The sequence below is a fragment of the Nuphar pumila genome, chromosome 5 (assembly GCF_984573655.1).
Source record: "Nuphar pumila chromosome 5, dmNupPumi1.hap1.1, whole genome shotgun sequence".
Taxonomy (NCBI): domain Eukaryota; kingdom Viridiplantae; phylum Streptophyta; class Magnoliopsida; order Nymphaeales; family Nymphaeaceae; genus Nuphar; species Nuphar pumila.
Window position 1 is genome coordinate 11,605,441 of NC_143253.1, and position 15,652 is coordinate 11,621,092.

The following is a 15,652-nucleotide window of genomic DNA, read 5'->3' on the forward strand; positions in this document are numbered from 1 at the left end:
TATGTGGCCGCCGATAAATGTTATGCTCAAATCTTATGGCTCATGCATCAATTATGTGATTTTGGTATGAATTTAGATCATATTCCTCTCTATTATGACAATACTTGTGTCATCAATCTTTCAAAAAATCCAATTCAACACTCTAGATCTAAACATATAGAGGTTATACATCACTTCATTAAAGACCATGTCAGCAAGGGTGTTATAGAACTAAAGTTCATTAACACCGACAAACATTTGGCGAATATTTTTACAAAACCTTTAAGTGAAGAAAGATTTTCTACAATTAAAAGAGATCTTGATATGTGAAATTATTCTTGATTTACTATATGTATGCATGTTCCTAGAAATTGCTTGAACCATGTGATTGATTTGAATGAAAATAATTCTATAAAGAAGGTGAGCCAAAAAAGGGATTTTTGTTAGGATATTGGAAGGATCTCAGATCATCATCTTAATACATCAAGTTTTATCTTATATTTTCTAAAAAATTATCACAAGTGTGCTTGAGTCGACTCCTTCACAAAGAAGAGTCGACTCCTCATCATAACCTCACATCAATATCCTTCTGAATTGTTTTTAAATCATTGAGAGTCTACCATTTTCCTTTAAGGTGGTGACTCCTTCACTTCAAGAGTTGAGCCCTTACATTTTGAGAGTTGGCCCCTTTTTTCGCCTTACACTCAAACCTTTCACAAGCATCAACTCCTCAACTTGAGAGTTGACCCATAGTGACCTATTTAAGGGAGAGCCGACCCTTCACTGACATTTTGCATTTTTTCTCTCTCAATTTCTTTCACCCAAAAGGTGTCTAAGGCACAATCGACACTGGACCAACATCGTGCCTCTTCCTTTGCTGAGAGTGGGTAATCCTCCTTATGGTCTGTGCATCCGTTTCTTCAAATCAACCCAGCAAAGCTGTCAAACATATATCGAAAATGGTGAAGAAAAGCTTAGCAGACGAGAAAAAATGAATTCTTCTTCCACCAAGGAACGAGAAGTCTGAACTATGTGGGCTCAAGATACCCCAGCTCCTTCACTAGATTTTGACCAAAGATATTTCCCCAACAAAGCATGTCAAACATTTTATGAGACAAAGTTTATAGAAAGAAGGGTATTGAATAGCAAAATGGTAATGAAAAAGTGGTAGCTGTGCAACTGTTAAGTGTACAACTACCTGCACAATTGTGCTGACTGTTCATTGTAGGGCTTGATAGACGGCCAGCACAAAAAATGCTAAAACATGCTATTTGCGCATTTTAGTGTTTTAGTGACCGTTTTGACTGCCTAAAGGGGCAAATATATGCAAATAGCATGTTTTTGCCTCTTTTCACATTTTTTTCTTGATGGCCAGTGCAATTACGCAGGGCACACCTAAGGGTTGCGCAACTACCACTTATATATATATATATATATATATATATATATATATATATATATATATATATATATATATATATATATATATATATATATATATATATATATATATATATATATATATATATATATATATATATATGCGTGTGTGTGTAGAATGTGAAAAAATTATAAACAACTTGCATGTAAAACTATGCACATTGGAACTGTGTTGGTGCATTGCAATGATTAGTAGGATGGGTCAATTGACAAACTAAAAGGATACAAATAGTTAGGGCTTTAGACCTAGAGGTGTTAATGGGTGGGTTTGATCCAAACCTAAACCGTACCAAACCCTACAGGGATAGGGTTAGGGTTTTGTAATAGAGAAAAAAATCCAGGTTGGAGTCGGATTAGTATATGGAGTCTGGTATGGTTTGTGAAATTTCATACCAGGCCCAGGTCTGACTCGACTTTTAAATAAGATTCATCATTGTTCAATGTAAAATAGATAAAAAAAATACTATTTTATACGGTACGGAATGGGCCTAGTTCATGTAATCCTTATCGGACTAGGGTATGGTTTTCCTTATGGATCCAATCAGACTGGCAAATTCAGGTGCATGTTTGGGGCCATTGGTATAACTCTCATAGGGTGGATCGCCACTTCCAACCAGTTGCCTGTATGGAATGCAACTTTAAAGCTTCATTTAAAACGCTGGAAGGGTAACAGAAGAGGATCTGCCGCAGTAGGAAGCTCAGTCGGTGTAGGAACCGGGGTGATAGTTGGCAACTACGTGGTAATTGAAATGAGGAACTGGAAGTAACAAATGCCACCCCAGTTCCCTCTTTTTCCCTTTTTTCTGTCCTGAAAAGGTCAGTGGTGCTAGGTATTCCCTAGATCCACTTGGGCCCATCCAACACCGAGTTTCCAAACAGGGCTTAAATGTGAGACCCTTCGGTTATGATAGTGTGACCTAACCTTTTAGCAATCTCACTTGACTATCCAGTTAAAACGAATTGGCCAATCAAGAATCAGAACCAAATTCCAGCACCGAGGCACAAAGTTACCTTACATTTTTACGTTTTAAAATTGCGCAACAGGCGATTCATTTTCTTTACATGGATCCACACACTGCAACCTACACGAGAGCCGATCAGGTGCAAGGCACCTTGGACAGAAAACTGTCCATGGCACCTTGGATGTCGTTCATCTAAAAAATGAATGGCACCCAAAACCCAAGGCTATTTCAGGGTTTTCTGTCCAAGGCTTTATAGGGTTTTGATTTCAAAGTTTTTTTTTTCAATTAGCCTGATGTATTGTTAGGGTTTAGGTTTTAGATGTATTTTTTATTGGAAATACTAAGAATGTTTATTTAGTGTTTTAGTTTTTTTTTTTGTGTTTTTTTTTTAAATTAGCAATAGGCATGAGTAATGAATGCTTGATTTTGGTTAAAATATTAGGGATTATTTTTCAATTAGCTTAAATCTATGTTTTTTTAGGACTTTGGGTATTGATTTGGGTTTTTCCAAATTACATGAATATGTATGTAATTAAGGTTTTAGGATTTTTTTGTGCTATTTTTTTCAATTATCATTAAGCATGATTTCATTAATGAATGCCTAATTTTGGTTATCAAACCCCTAAATCTTTATTTTTTGTTAGAATTTAAGTTTTTATTTTGGTTTGTAAAATGACATAAATATTTAATTTGGGGTTTTGCTTTGTTTTTTTAATTAGAATATTTATTAATGATGTTTGTTAGGATTTAGTTTTGACATGGTGTTTTTAGAATGACATAAATGGTTAGTTTATGGTTCTAAGGTTTTTTTTGTGTTTTTTAATTACCATTAAGCATGAATCAATGAATATTATATGATTTGATTTTGGTTAGAATATTAAGTTCTTTTATTAATTAACATAAATACATAATTTTTATGTTTGTTGGATTTAAGTTTTTTTTTGTGTTTTTTTTTTAATCGCCATTAGGCATGAATCCATGGATATTGTGTGATCTTATTTCGGTTAGAATGTTAGGAGTTTTTTTTATCATTTAGCATAAATGCATAATTGTGATGTTTGTAGAAATTAAGGTTTTAATTTGATTTTTTTTAGCATAACATAAATGTTTAATTATGGTTTTAGGGTTTTTATATTTTTTTAAATTACTATTGGTCATGAATTCATGAATATTGCATGATTTGATTTTGGTTAAAATATTAAGGTTTTTTATTAAATAACATAAATGCATAATCTATAATGTTTGTAGGAATTAGGATTTTGATGTAGTTCTTTTAGAACCACATAAATTGCTCTTGTTTTTTTAATGTTTAACCATATTTTTTTTAAATTGCTCTTGTTTTTTTATGTTTTTTCTAATTACCATTAGGCATGAATCCATGACTATTGCTTAATTTGATTTTGGTTAAAATATTAGAGTTTTTTATCAGTTAGCATAAATACATAATTTATGAAGCTAGTAGGATTAGAGATTTGGTTTTTTTTAAATGTCATGAATTTGTATAGATCGTTAGTAATTATTTTTTCTTTTTTACTTTGCATTTGTACCCACCCTAGTTTAGAATCTTGGCTCCGCCCCTACCCCATTGTTACCTTAAATTTCATTTTTGCGCAAAAGAAAGTACAAAATATCAAATTACCCTCACTGTAAGGAACACAACAAGCTACTTCTAATTACTTCCTCAAAAGTGAAATGAATAAAGAAAAAAAAGGACACTAGCATTAATAAAAAAGAGGACAGGAAAGGGACCTAAACCGCTAAGGTATATCACTGTACATCTGCTAGTGGGTGCCTCTGCCTCCACCCCTTGACGGTAACAATGCCTTACAGTAACTGGAAAGCTACATTACTTATGTATATATCATCCCTTCCTGACTGTCACAAATATATCCCTTATCTTTAAGTCTAGATCATGCCAAGGGCGCCTCTTATATACCTTGTGTGAGCGCCCCTGTTTACAAAGTTTCATGCTTGCTTAACCACTTTTTCTGAAGACAATGTGCATGTTTACAAAGTTTCCATTTTCTCTTGTGATATTTAGCTAGAAGAAACCCAGCACATCGAAGGCGAGATCGTGGTCGAGCTCCAAGTGTTCTAGTGGGAAGTCTATGCCAATTGTTGGGGAATTGGTCACCGATGTTGCGGCGGATATGATCTCGGTCAAGTCGGATTCCGAAGTGTGCAGTTTTGGCATTTCAATGCCACAGCACTTGGGAGACATGTAGTAATTGGAATCAGAGGTTGTGGCGGAGACAAATGATGGGGATAGAGAGCTCATTAGTTGATCATATGATTGATGTTGTTGTTGTTGATGATGATGCTGGTGATGCTGTGGGGTCAACGGGAAGGAGAAGGATGTGGCCATTGTTGGTTCATCTAGGCCTTCAGTCCTTACCTTAAGCCCTGTTTTGAAGTTCATGAGTAATTGTGGTTGGAGATTTTGAAACTGGTCATGAAGCTGCTGCTGCTCTTGTTGATCTTCTTGATGTCCCACTGTGGGAGAAAGCCGAGGTGATTGGTTGCAGGTGTGTTGCCCACGGTAAGTGATGCCAAAAACTGCAGGGTTATCATCAGATCTCTGCACCTGCTTGACTGCTTGGCATCCTTGTAGGTTCTTATGTGTGCACCTGTAGTACGCCCTGCACCCACAATGACAACATATCTAATCAGTCTATCATAAAGAAAGAATTTCCACAACTAGCAATTTAGGCAATAATATTGTTTGGAATCCCATCAATTAGTTTCTTTTGTTTTTCATTTTATGAAACAGAACAAGTTATAATTTGTTCTGTTTGTCATCGATACTAATTTAAGCAGATTAACATGTACCTTGGATATTTAGCACCAAGTATGTCCTTTTGTCCATACTTCCTCCAGCTATACCCATCATCTAATGGCCCCTCTGGTCCCATCTCTGGGTTGATGCATACATGTTCTGTCCATTTGGGCAAGGTTTTTCTGCAACAAGCATTACATAAAATTATGTTAAAAAGGGACCAAATCACAACAGCTCAAAGAGGCCTGAAATTTCAAAGAAGAGGTCCGAGCACTGTGCATATGTCTTGGCAGGCATACAAACACACACACACACTCATTCAGCCCAGACATGCCATCGAGTCAATTTGAGCTCAACTTAATAGGTTGAGTTCAAATCCTACCAGCTTCGATATTCTTTTTTTTTTAACGAGTCAGCTCGGGCCGATCATGAGCTTAATCTCATCTTGGCTCAACACAAGCAAGAATCAAGCTTGAACACCTCAAGCTCGGCTCGTTTAGTGGCCCTTTCGACCGGCAAAACAAACAAGCAGGACCATTTAACATCAGGAACTCGGTTACGTTTATCTTGATGCCAAACGGACCCCTAACGTTGCCATCCACCATAGCATGGTGGGGGCATGCATCGATGTGAAACAATGTGAACTTTTAAAACCATGTAACTAGATATCTGCCACACGTTTCCGTGATGGACGGTGATTGTTGAGGGTGCGTGAAGGTGCAAAAGGGGTCGCATCTTTTGACATAGGATGTCAATCCTAGCCATCCAGCTCAGTCAACATCCAGGAGAAAATATGAACCAATCCCAGCCGTTGATTGGACGGTTAGGATTGAATGTAGGATGATACCAATCCTCTGTCAAATGATGGGATCGTACTAAAACGACCGAACTCTTGGTGCTTCCTCGAAGCAACGGCGTTGACCTAACTCAAGTCAAGTCTTTTAGATAAAATCAACCGCCAAGCAAGCACGGAAGCGATGGCTTTCTGAATTCTGGTCAAGGACGGAAAAGGGTCTCAACTCTGCACGGACATAATTGCCCATCGACTTATCAAAAATGACAAGAACACCACTCGACGACGGTTCATGCTTCGGGCAATTGAGCGGCGAAGCAAGCAAGACATACCTCTTCTTGCAGATCTCGCGGCGCTCCTGCTCCCTGAAGGCCTTTCCGGAGATCTCGCTGAGCGGGCTGCTGCTCGCCGACAGCGGAGACTCGATCGCCCCCGCCACCACCGGAACCACACAGGGATCGCTGGATTTGAGAAGGGAGAGAGCGTTCGCGAACGAAGACATCACTTCCTTCAACAACGAGTCTCTCCACTCGTAGGCCGATGTTGATGCTGATGAATCAAAGCTTCTGTGCAGCTGCTTCGCGCAGTCTTCCCCGCGGCTCAATTCGACGATCATTCTCTTTCGCAATTCCCTATCTCCCGCGGATCCGACGTTCTCCATTTGCACCAGTACCACACCAGCAAAACAGTCAAAAGACTCAAAACCACCGGAAAATCGATCCCGAGCACGGCTCTCCGGCGCCGGATTTGAGAGGTATCCTCTTCAGTTTTACTTCAGTCAGTGTATTTCTCCCATGAGACGGATGCCTTTCGCTCATCTGTCACTGGATTTTGTGAGCTACTGCTCGTTTGTAGGTGAAAATGAGGGCGTGTGGGTATATATACAATTGGGGATTCTGAACTTTGAATGAAAGAAGTCAGTCAGGTCTGACCAAAGAATGGTAAGGAATATGGAAATGCTATGACCAGTCTCCGGTCATACTCAAAGAGCAAGTGATGACTCGGTCATAATTCCACTCTTTTACCAGAATGGCCCGGATATACCAATATACCCTTTTACTTTACCTTACAGTCAATGATGACCTTCAAAATTTTGGGTCTTCTTCACCCATCTGGGATTTAGTCATGGGCCCACAATCCAGCTAGCTTCAGGTGGGTTTAGATCTCAGTGCATTCGAGCCTATGTTTGGAATCCAAACGGTTGCTTTTCACAAAATTATATTTGTATAAATCGTTTTAGCTTCCTGTAACCCAAATGAGCCGTCGTAAACCTCCCGGGGATCTTGCTTCAGTGGAACCAAGTTTCGTCGAACTTGGTTTGTGTTTGACCCAGTTGACAGCTCAAGATTCCTAACCTAGACAAATTTAGCTTCCAGTGAGACTCGTCTGGGATGACCTATGATGGAATTCTGCGGTCATCGTCGATGTAGAGGTGTGGACCCGGTGAGTCCAAGAGGAGTTCATCTATGCGGACCCTTGGTGAGACCTTTAAGGTCATGGTCAAGAGGGGGGGTTAACTCTGACTAGGGATCAGGGGCAATTGGGTAAATGTAAAATCGACGGAAGTCAGACAGTGGTGTCAAAGAAGCGACCAGGAATATTCAAACGTTGTTCCGCGTTGGCCCTGAGGAAGAAGAACGGGATGGCGTCTGCGCGGTGACGTCACCCCCGCATCGTGTGACTTACGGCTCGCGTCCATCCGCACGATGTGGATCGAGGAACGAAGGCCGTCGATCACATGGGGGCATCGTCGGATCGATTTTATTCTGGCCGTCCGATCGATTGGCATTGTGGCTAATTCATCGGCTGTTCTCGCGTCGTTGAGTGGATAAGTGGTGCGTGTAAATTACGAGAAAACCCTTGTCTTATACGGCGTATCCGCGGGACGGGAAGCAACAGTTGAGGGTGTTTTGGTCCGAGAAACTCATCCGAGCGGAGGCCGACCGAGGAAATCGAGATCTCGGCGATTTTGTTTGCCTCTTAACCCCGCCCCGATGACGTGGCAGGCTGAGCAAGAGAGATGAGGACGCTGGATGCCAGTCTGTTCAGGATTGGATCGGATATGCAACAGAATCCGAATCCGATCAATGTCGTAAATTGCGTTTGATTTTACTGAAACCCACAGATAATCCAAAATCCACTTGAATTGTTTGTCAGGTTAAATATTTAAGCTAGGAGGACCCAGATCCAATAATGGCTTTTCAAATCTGACTTCGATTAGAAGTCCAAATCCGGTCACACAATGTCCCAAATAGATGAGATTAAGTTATGCTTACGTCCAAACCGAATCCGACCAATTTGCATAACTTGCACCAGTTCCAGGTGGATCTGGACAGGTTTGACTTTAAACTGCGGCTACCAGGTCCAGGGCTGGATCTAGCTAGACCTAACATGGGCAAAATGAGGTTCGGGTCTGGATACAGATAACAACATAAGCCTTACCTAAGGAAAATTAACCTTGTATATATTTCATATTGAAAAATAGAGGATCTTAATCAGTTATCTGGACATATATACTCGGATCTAGTATAAAATTTTAGAATTAGAAACTATACTTGGGTCTATAAGCTATTCAGACCCTTGAGTTTAACAAAAAATAGTTAATTGGACCTATTTCAATATGGTTAAACCCAGGCCCTGCTGGATCGAGTTCGGATCAAAATTTTGGTCGTGACTGGCCTGTTGGCAGGCATAGTTGGCAGAAATGGACCAGCTCGTTCTAGAAACGAGATGGACCTAGATCTGGTCCAAAACAATTAGGGTTTGCTGATGAACACTAGCAGTGGCACCCTTGCAGTAGGGGTGGGCATCGGGCCGGACTGGCATGCTAATAGACCGGGCCATTGCCCGGTCACCAGATCGGTTCTTAACAGGCTTGGGTTTGAAGAGAAGCCCAAGGATGGCTCAATGGGCCCGGCTAACCCATTTATTTTTCTTTATTTTTATGATACAATACAAAAACCTAACTCTTACTATTACAACTAATTAGGTAAATAGTAATAATTAATAAATAGCAAGTTTCTATGCAACTAATTAGGAAAACAATAACAGTTATCCAAGTTAAGTTACTATGTAATAGTTAATTTTTAAAATTTGTATATTAATAAATAACTCAGGCCCATCGGGTTGGCCCGATAGCACACGGACTGGCCCGAGTGCAGCCCACGTATGTAACGGGCCAGGTTTCAGCCTGGTACCTAATAGGCCCCAGCCTAAAATCATAGCCCAAACCCAACCCATGGCGGGACCGGGTTGGCTTGGCCCACGATGGGCCGGGCCGGCCCGTTGGCCACTCCTACCCTGCTGAGAAAGGCTGGGTCCTAATTCCTAACCCACTTTCCTAAAAAATTCCACTAGCTGAGGGTAGACTCCAATTTCTAAGATCTTGTGTTTGGATCATTTCGAATCATGGATTTTGTTCATGACAAGGAACCCTCGCTGAGAACTGGGCCACTTTGGCCTTACGTGGCCATTGAAAGCTAGGGACAGTACACACGGGAAGCAGATCAGGTCATGCTGAACATGAGCGTTTTTGCTCATGCCGACATCGTGGCCATCCACGTGAATGCAAACAGACGGCCACGATGTTGGCATGAGCAAAAACTCTCAGGTTCAGCATGACCTGATCTGCTTCGATACACACGTGTATGCCAGAAGGGTTTGAGCTAGTGTTTTATTGGCTAAACCAAGGGAAAACCCAGTTCTAATCTGTCTTGATTGAGGTCAAGCTTTCAAATAAATCTAGTGCACCTTAATGTTCAAACTTTAGGGTATGTTTGATGGCGTGTCCAAGATTGAACCTAACTAACAGACAAAACAGACTTATGTCTGTTGACAACTGTACTTTGTTCAACGTTTGTTTTGGTTGTACACAAAAATTGTGTTCTTTATGTGGGTTGTTTGATTTACTTTATGCGGGCAACTTAGACATCCATAGATAATTGTTCAGATAACTTTGTTTTGGATCATGCAACCCTATCCCCAAACATATTAGTGTTTTGACATGTTTATTATAGATTTTAGCCTCAGTTATGAATCTCAATTTGGCTCTAAAAACTAAAAATGTTTAAAATTTTGGATAATTTGATAAAAAATAAGAATTGATATTTTTTATCTATAAATACTTTAATCGGCATCATATTGAATCTAATTATGAAAGTTTATAAAAAAATTATGAATATTAGCCCAAACATGGATCTCAAACTAGATCCAAGTACATAAACATATGTTTAAATGTAGGATAATTTAAGAAAAAATAAGAATTCATAAATTTTTATATACAAATGCAAAAAACCATAAATAAATTATAAAAGCCTAAAATATTAAAAAATTAAACCATAAATAAACCAAAAAACTCTAAACTACAGGAAAAATAAACTATAAATAAGCTATAAAATAAAAAACCATAAAAAAATCATAATGAAAAATATAAAAACCCTAATTCAAACCTTAATAAAAGAAAATAAAAAACAACCCTAATCAAATTGACTATAAAAAATCTAATTTAAGAAATTTGATTCAAAACTTTAATCAAAGAAAATAAAAAAATATTCAAATAAAAAAATTCCAAATAAAATTAAATATCGAAACCCTAATTAAAGATATTTGATTCAAAGTCTTTATAAAAAAACCAAAGAAAACCGTAATCAAACTAAATTTGATTCAAATCCCTAATAAAAAAAACTTTTTATTTATATTTCTATCAGAGTCACAATCAAAGCCCTAATTAGAGAGAGAGAGGAAGAAGAAGAAGAAGGAGAGAGATATAAAGAGATAAGAAGGGGAAGAAGGAAGAGAGAGAGGCTTGGGTGCCGTCGTTGGTGGCCTCGCCACCCAGCCGTTGTATAAAGGCGAGAGAGAACAAGGGAAAGAAAGAAAAGTGAGAGAGAGAAGGGTGTCATGGATGGTTGGTTGTGTCCTGTTCGGCTGCTGGTGTACTCTTTGACCATCGGTGTCTTCTTTGGCTGCTGGTGTACTCTTTGGCTGCCAGTGGCCTCGCTCGGCTGATGCACAGGGGAAAGAGAGGGGCGGGGTTAGACCCCCTCCTTCCCTCCGCGTGATTTTTTTTGGAACATTCCACTAGTCCTATTCTTAGCGTAACAAGGGGTGGAACGCTTGGATCAACAAAATACGGATGCGGCCGATGGCCTTCCCCGCATCTGTCACATCCATTATTTGATCCATCCCCCCGTTCCCAACAGCAGCGCCATTCGAAAACGGGCGTTTGCTGGGGGATCAAACAATGCCATAGGGAACTATGTTGTTTAAAACTTTATTCGAAGTCATGGTTAGAAGAACACAACGTAACCACAAAAACATATTGGGTTTCCAAATAAACCTCGCCCATATGCATAATTTCATAAATATGATGCTTTCTTTATTCTTCAAATACTTCAGCCAAATTTCATACTATGTCTATGATTTGAATTGGATTATACACCGATTCAAATTATGAGAGGAAGAAAAAAAAACTTTTCTCTACTATGCCATAACCAATTTTCAAGAATAACGGAAAATTTCTCAAGAATATACGATAAATTTGAAAGTCACGTGTGAAATATGCTTATCAAACCCCAGATCAATTAATTAATAAACAAACAATCTCTATTTTAATCAGTGGAATGTCTTTTCCTAATTACGGTAGAACTGTGTTCTGCCATGAAAGGAGGAGCTACTGACCAAATTGGATCAATTTTGTTTTACAAATGAATTTATGAATCCAAATTACATTATGCTAGAAAGACACTTCCAATATCCAATTTATATTATGCTAGATTGGTTTCCGCCACAATTGATTGGAACATTTAGGGCTTATTTGTTTCATAACATTTTATCAGTAGATGTAACACTTTGGATATTAATTACAGTTATTGAACATGACGTATACCGGGCAGTAACGAATTTCTTCGATAATGGTAGACTGTTGAAACGTACTAATGCAACCAATTTCATTTTGATTTCTAAGTTTCTTGGTGCTAATAATTTAAAGGATCAGTCTTTGTAATTGTGAGTACAAAATAAATTCTAATGTGTTTATTCACAAACTGCCAAGTATAATGGACATTCTCTCTTATATACAAGTATTATTTGTAACGCCCCCAAAATCTCAGATTCATAATTTTTTTTAAAAAAAATTGAAAGCTTTGTAATCATTCATTTTTTAGAGTTTAAAATAACAAGTCAATAGACCTTGAACGCATTACAGGAAAATTTTTCCTTTACACAATAAATTTATAACTCTATACATTCATTAAAACCAAATAAATTCAAAATGATGTTTTAAATAATTAAATTTTATACAAAAATAGAATTTTAAAGAAACCCTTATACCAAATTATAAATATGTCATCAAGAGCGAAACGTCAGAGAACGAGTTTCATCTTGATATCATCACGTCATCACGCTAATGCCACTCGTTCGGACTTAATCATCACCTTTACCCATATGTCAGATTGATGAAAATCTGGTAAGTTCAAAGATATCATAATTCAGAATAAGACTAATATATATGTTGTTCCTTTCACGATGTGCAAGTAAAAATAAGTAAAATGAACATGATAACTTTGTTTCGATATTAATTGTCCTAAGGGTACACACAGAAAAAATGTAGAAACAACTGAGATTGCCCGGGGGTTTGTTATACTATGTATTTTGATACCCCGAACAACTAGCTTAGTTTGCTTATGAAGAGACGGTAAATGACCGAGAGAGAATTTCTCAGAAGCCACTCATTCAAGGCGATGCATTTATACTTCTGTAGAAGTCATTGAGACCTACTACCTAGGATAATTCTTGGTAGTCCAGTCCCCTAACTTCGATGACCGATGACAACAAGTTCAATTGCTACTCGAAAAACGTAGTTGTTAACAACAATCCATCCGAGTTTTTGTACCATCTCATTATCTCTTTTGACGCAACCATAAAAATGAAAAGGTATGTCAGCATCTATTTTAACTGACAACACATGCTACATGCTCTGGTCTTTCAAACCAACTCGAGTATCGTGCCTGTGAAGGTGATCATCACCCTTTATGTGATTTCTTCTTCATCATTATGCAATTTGCACGCTACGAGGTTACCATAAATCTCTCATCTAATCATTATAGTACTAATATGCCGCTCATGTTTGATAGTATCGTACGATGAAAGGGGTATCAATTTTTTAGAAAGAAACCCTAACTTTGTTTAGAAAATATCAACGTTTCATGTTTTAGGCCGAAGATATCTGAGTTATTTTTGGATATCAAAACAAAAGACCGTACGTACCTCTTAGAGCTACGAAAGGTTGAGAGAAAGACTTGGTTGCGAATAAGTAACCACCAGATATTTGTTTCCATTTTTCAAAATAACGAATATTACAAACATTGGAATCTCGCATGAAATTCTCTTTTTCTTTAAAGACTTAGTGAGCATAAACCAATCTGCGTCTTTAAAAGCAAGCGTAATGAAAGGTAGGCAAGAGAACATAAAATTACGGTAGGGGTGCAGAGACAGCCAGAAGGTTTGCCTAGAAGCAGCCACCCTTGAAAGAGTGCATAATAGCTCACTGATCGAGCGCTCTTGCACCGAAGATGAACGGGGCTAAGCGATCTGTCGAAGCTGTGGGATGTAAAAATGCATTGGTAGGGGAGCGTGTGTGTATATATATATATATATATATATATATATATATATATTAGAAGTGTAATGTTATTTGTCCTTGTATGCAACTTTCCTCTATCTCGGAGAATGTTGCATTCGCTAACAATTTCAATCGCAGGTTATCAAGAGCTCGTGCCTTGGTGCGCATGTCGCGTTCATTGCACTGATGGAGTGCGCTAAAAGATATTTTATTGTGCTGTGAAAGAAAATGATGCAATCACTTAAAATAAATAAAATAAGCAATGTTTGGTGTTGCACGGGTCAAACCTGAACCTGATTCGAGCTAACCGGGCTGAGTCGGACTCATGCCAAGACTGAACCGAGCTAGGCTTGATGCAAGCTCGGCTCAGCTTGGTTGTGTGTCTGTCTAGTAGAAGGTGGGGACTGAGCTCAACTCGGTCAAGCCTTCCCAGCATGGTTGGACAGGCCATAGCCTAGCCAGGCTCAGTTCCCGTGCAACAAGGGGGGGGGGGATCATGGACGGAACCGAGCCCAGGCTCGGTCCTCGAGTTGAAAGAACCAGGTTGGGCTTGACTCAAACCAAGCCCAGCTCGTAGGGGGTACGATAGAAGGCAGGAGGGTCGGCACCCTCCCGCCGTGCCTTAGCAAGGAATGCGAGAGGGCAGCAGAGCCGACCCTCCTGTCGGCCTCAGTTTAATAGAGAGATGGGAGAGGAGGCAGAAGGGGCAACGTTCCTGCCTGCTAACAGATGGAGGGGTGGGAGGAAACCACCATAGGTGGTTTTCGATGACCACCTCAGAGGGAGAGAGAGGCACATACCTTAGGGAGGTGGTGCCTCCGGCGAGCGAGAGGGGGATGAAGATGAGGGGGTTGGGTCGTGCTTCGGTTGCTCAGAGAAAAGTCGACAGAGGGGAAGGGCTTGGGGATTCGGGTTGCGCAAGTCGTGAGGAGGGGGGGTCCGACGAGAAAGGATTCTGAAGGGGGGTCATGCACCGACGAGAGGGGATCCCAGCGAAGGTTGTGCACCTACGAGAGGGGGCTCCGGGTCGCACAGGCGAGGAGTTAGGGGGGGGGGGGGTCGATGTTGTGTTAAAAGGAAAAATTTGAAAGCTTTTGTAATCATTCATTTTTTAGAGTTTGAAATAACAAGTCAACAGACCTTGGGTGCATTACATGCAAAATTTTCCTTTACACAACAAATTTGTAACTCTATATATTCATTAAAACCAAATAGATTCAAAATGATGTTTTAAATAATTAAATTTTATACAAAAAGTAGAATTTCAAAGAAACCCTTATACCAAATTATAAATATGTCATTAAGAGTGAAACGTCAGAGAACGAGTTTCATCTTGATATCATCACGTCATCACGCTATCGCCAATCGTTCGGACTTAATCATCACCTTTACCCACGAAACATGCCAGATTGATGAAAATCTAGTAAGTTCATAGATATCACAATTCAGAATAAGACTAATATATGTATTGCTCCTTTCACGATGTGCAAGTAAAAATAAGTAAAATGAACATGATAACTTTGTTTCGATATTAACTGTCCTAAGGGTACACACAAAAAAAATGTAGAAACAACTGAGACTGCCCGAGGGTTTGTTATGCTATGTATTTTGATACCCAGAACAACTAGCTGAGTCTGCTTGTAAAGAGATGGTCAATGACCGAGAGAGAGTTTCTTAGAGGCCACTCATTCAAGGAGATGCATTTATACTTCTGCAAAAGTCATTAAGACCTACCACCTAGGATAATTCTTGGTAGTGCAGTCCCCTAACTTCGATGATCGATGGCACCGAGTTCAATTGCTACTCGAGGAACGTAGTTGTTAACAACCTATCCATCCAAGTTTTTGTACTATTTCATCATCTCTTTTGACGGAACCATAAAAATGAATAGGTATGTGAGGATCTATTTTAACTGACAACACATTCTACATGCTCTGGTCTTTTAAACCAACTCGAGCATCTTGCCTGTGAAGGTGATCATCAACCTTTATGTGATTTCTTCTTCATCATTATGCAATTTGCACGCTACGAGGTTGCCATAAACCTCTCATCCAATCATAGTAGTAAATGTCGCGCATGTT

At 39.2% G+C, this 15,652-nt stretch overlaps 1 protein-coding gene across 1 annotated transcript; it reads right to left on the bottom strand.

Annotated features, from left to right (window-relative positions):
• Positions 1–4,026: 4,026 nt before the first annotated feature.
• On the bottom strand, positions 4,027–6,797 carry LOC149836790 (putative WRKY transcription factor 53). The gene is made up of 3 exons (XM_090007119.1): positions 6,283–6,797; positions 5,211–5,339; positions 4,027–5,020 (listed from the first exon to the last, which is right to left on the bottom strand). The coding sequence occupies exons 1-3, from the start codon at positions 6,609–6,611 to the stop codon at positions 4,423–4,425; spliced, it is 1,056 nt and encodes a 351-aa protein (XP_089863245.1). The 5' UTR covers positions 6,612–6,797; the 3' UTR covers positions 4,027–4,422.
• Between the last annotated feature and the right edge of the window lie 8,855 nt (positions 6,798–15,652).

Bases quoted from the DNA above. Each gene is read 5' to 3' on its own strand.
- LOC149836790 (XM_090007119.1), bottom strand. From the start codon at position 6,611: ATGGAGAACGTCGGATCCGCGGGAGATAGGGAATTGCGAAAGAGAATG. The intron at 5,340-6,282 runs GTATGTCTTGCT...TGCTTGTTGCAG, and splicing joins CGCGAGATCTGCAAGAAGAG to AAAAACCTTGCCCAAATGGA. The intron at 5,021-5,210 runs GTACATGTTAAT...TTGTGGGTGCAG, and splicing joins CTTGGTGCTAAATATCCAAG to GGCGTACTACAGGTGCACAC.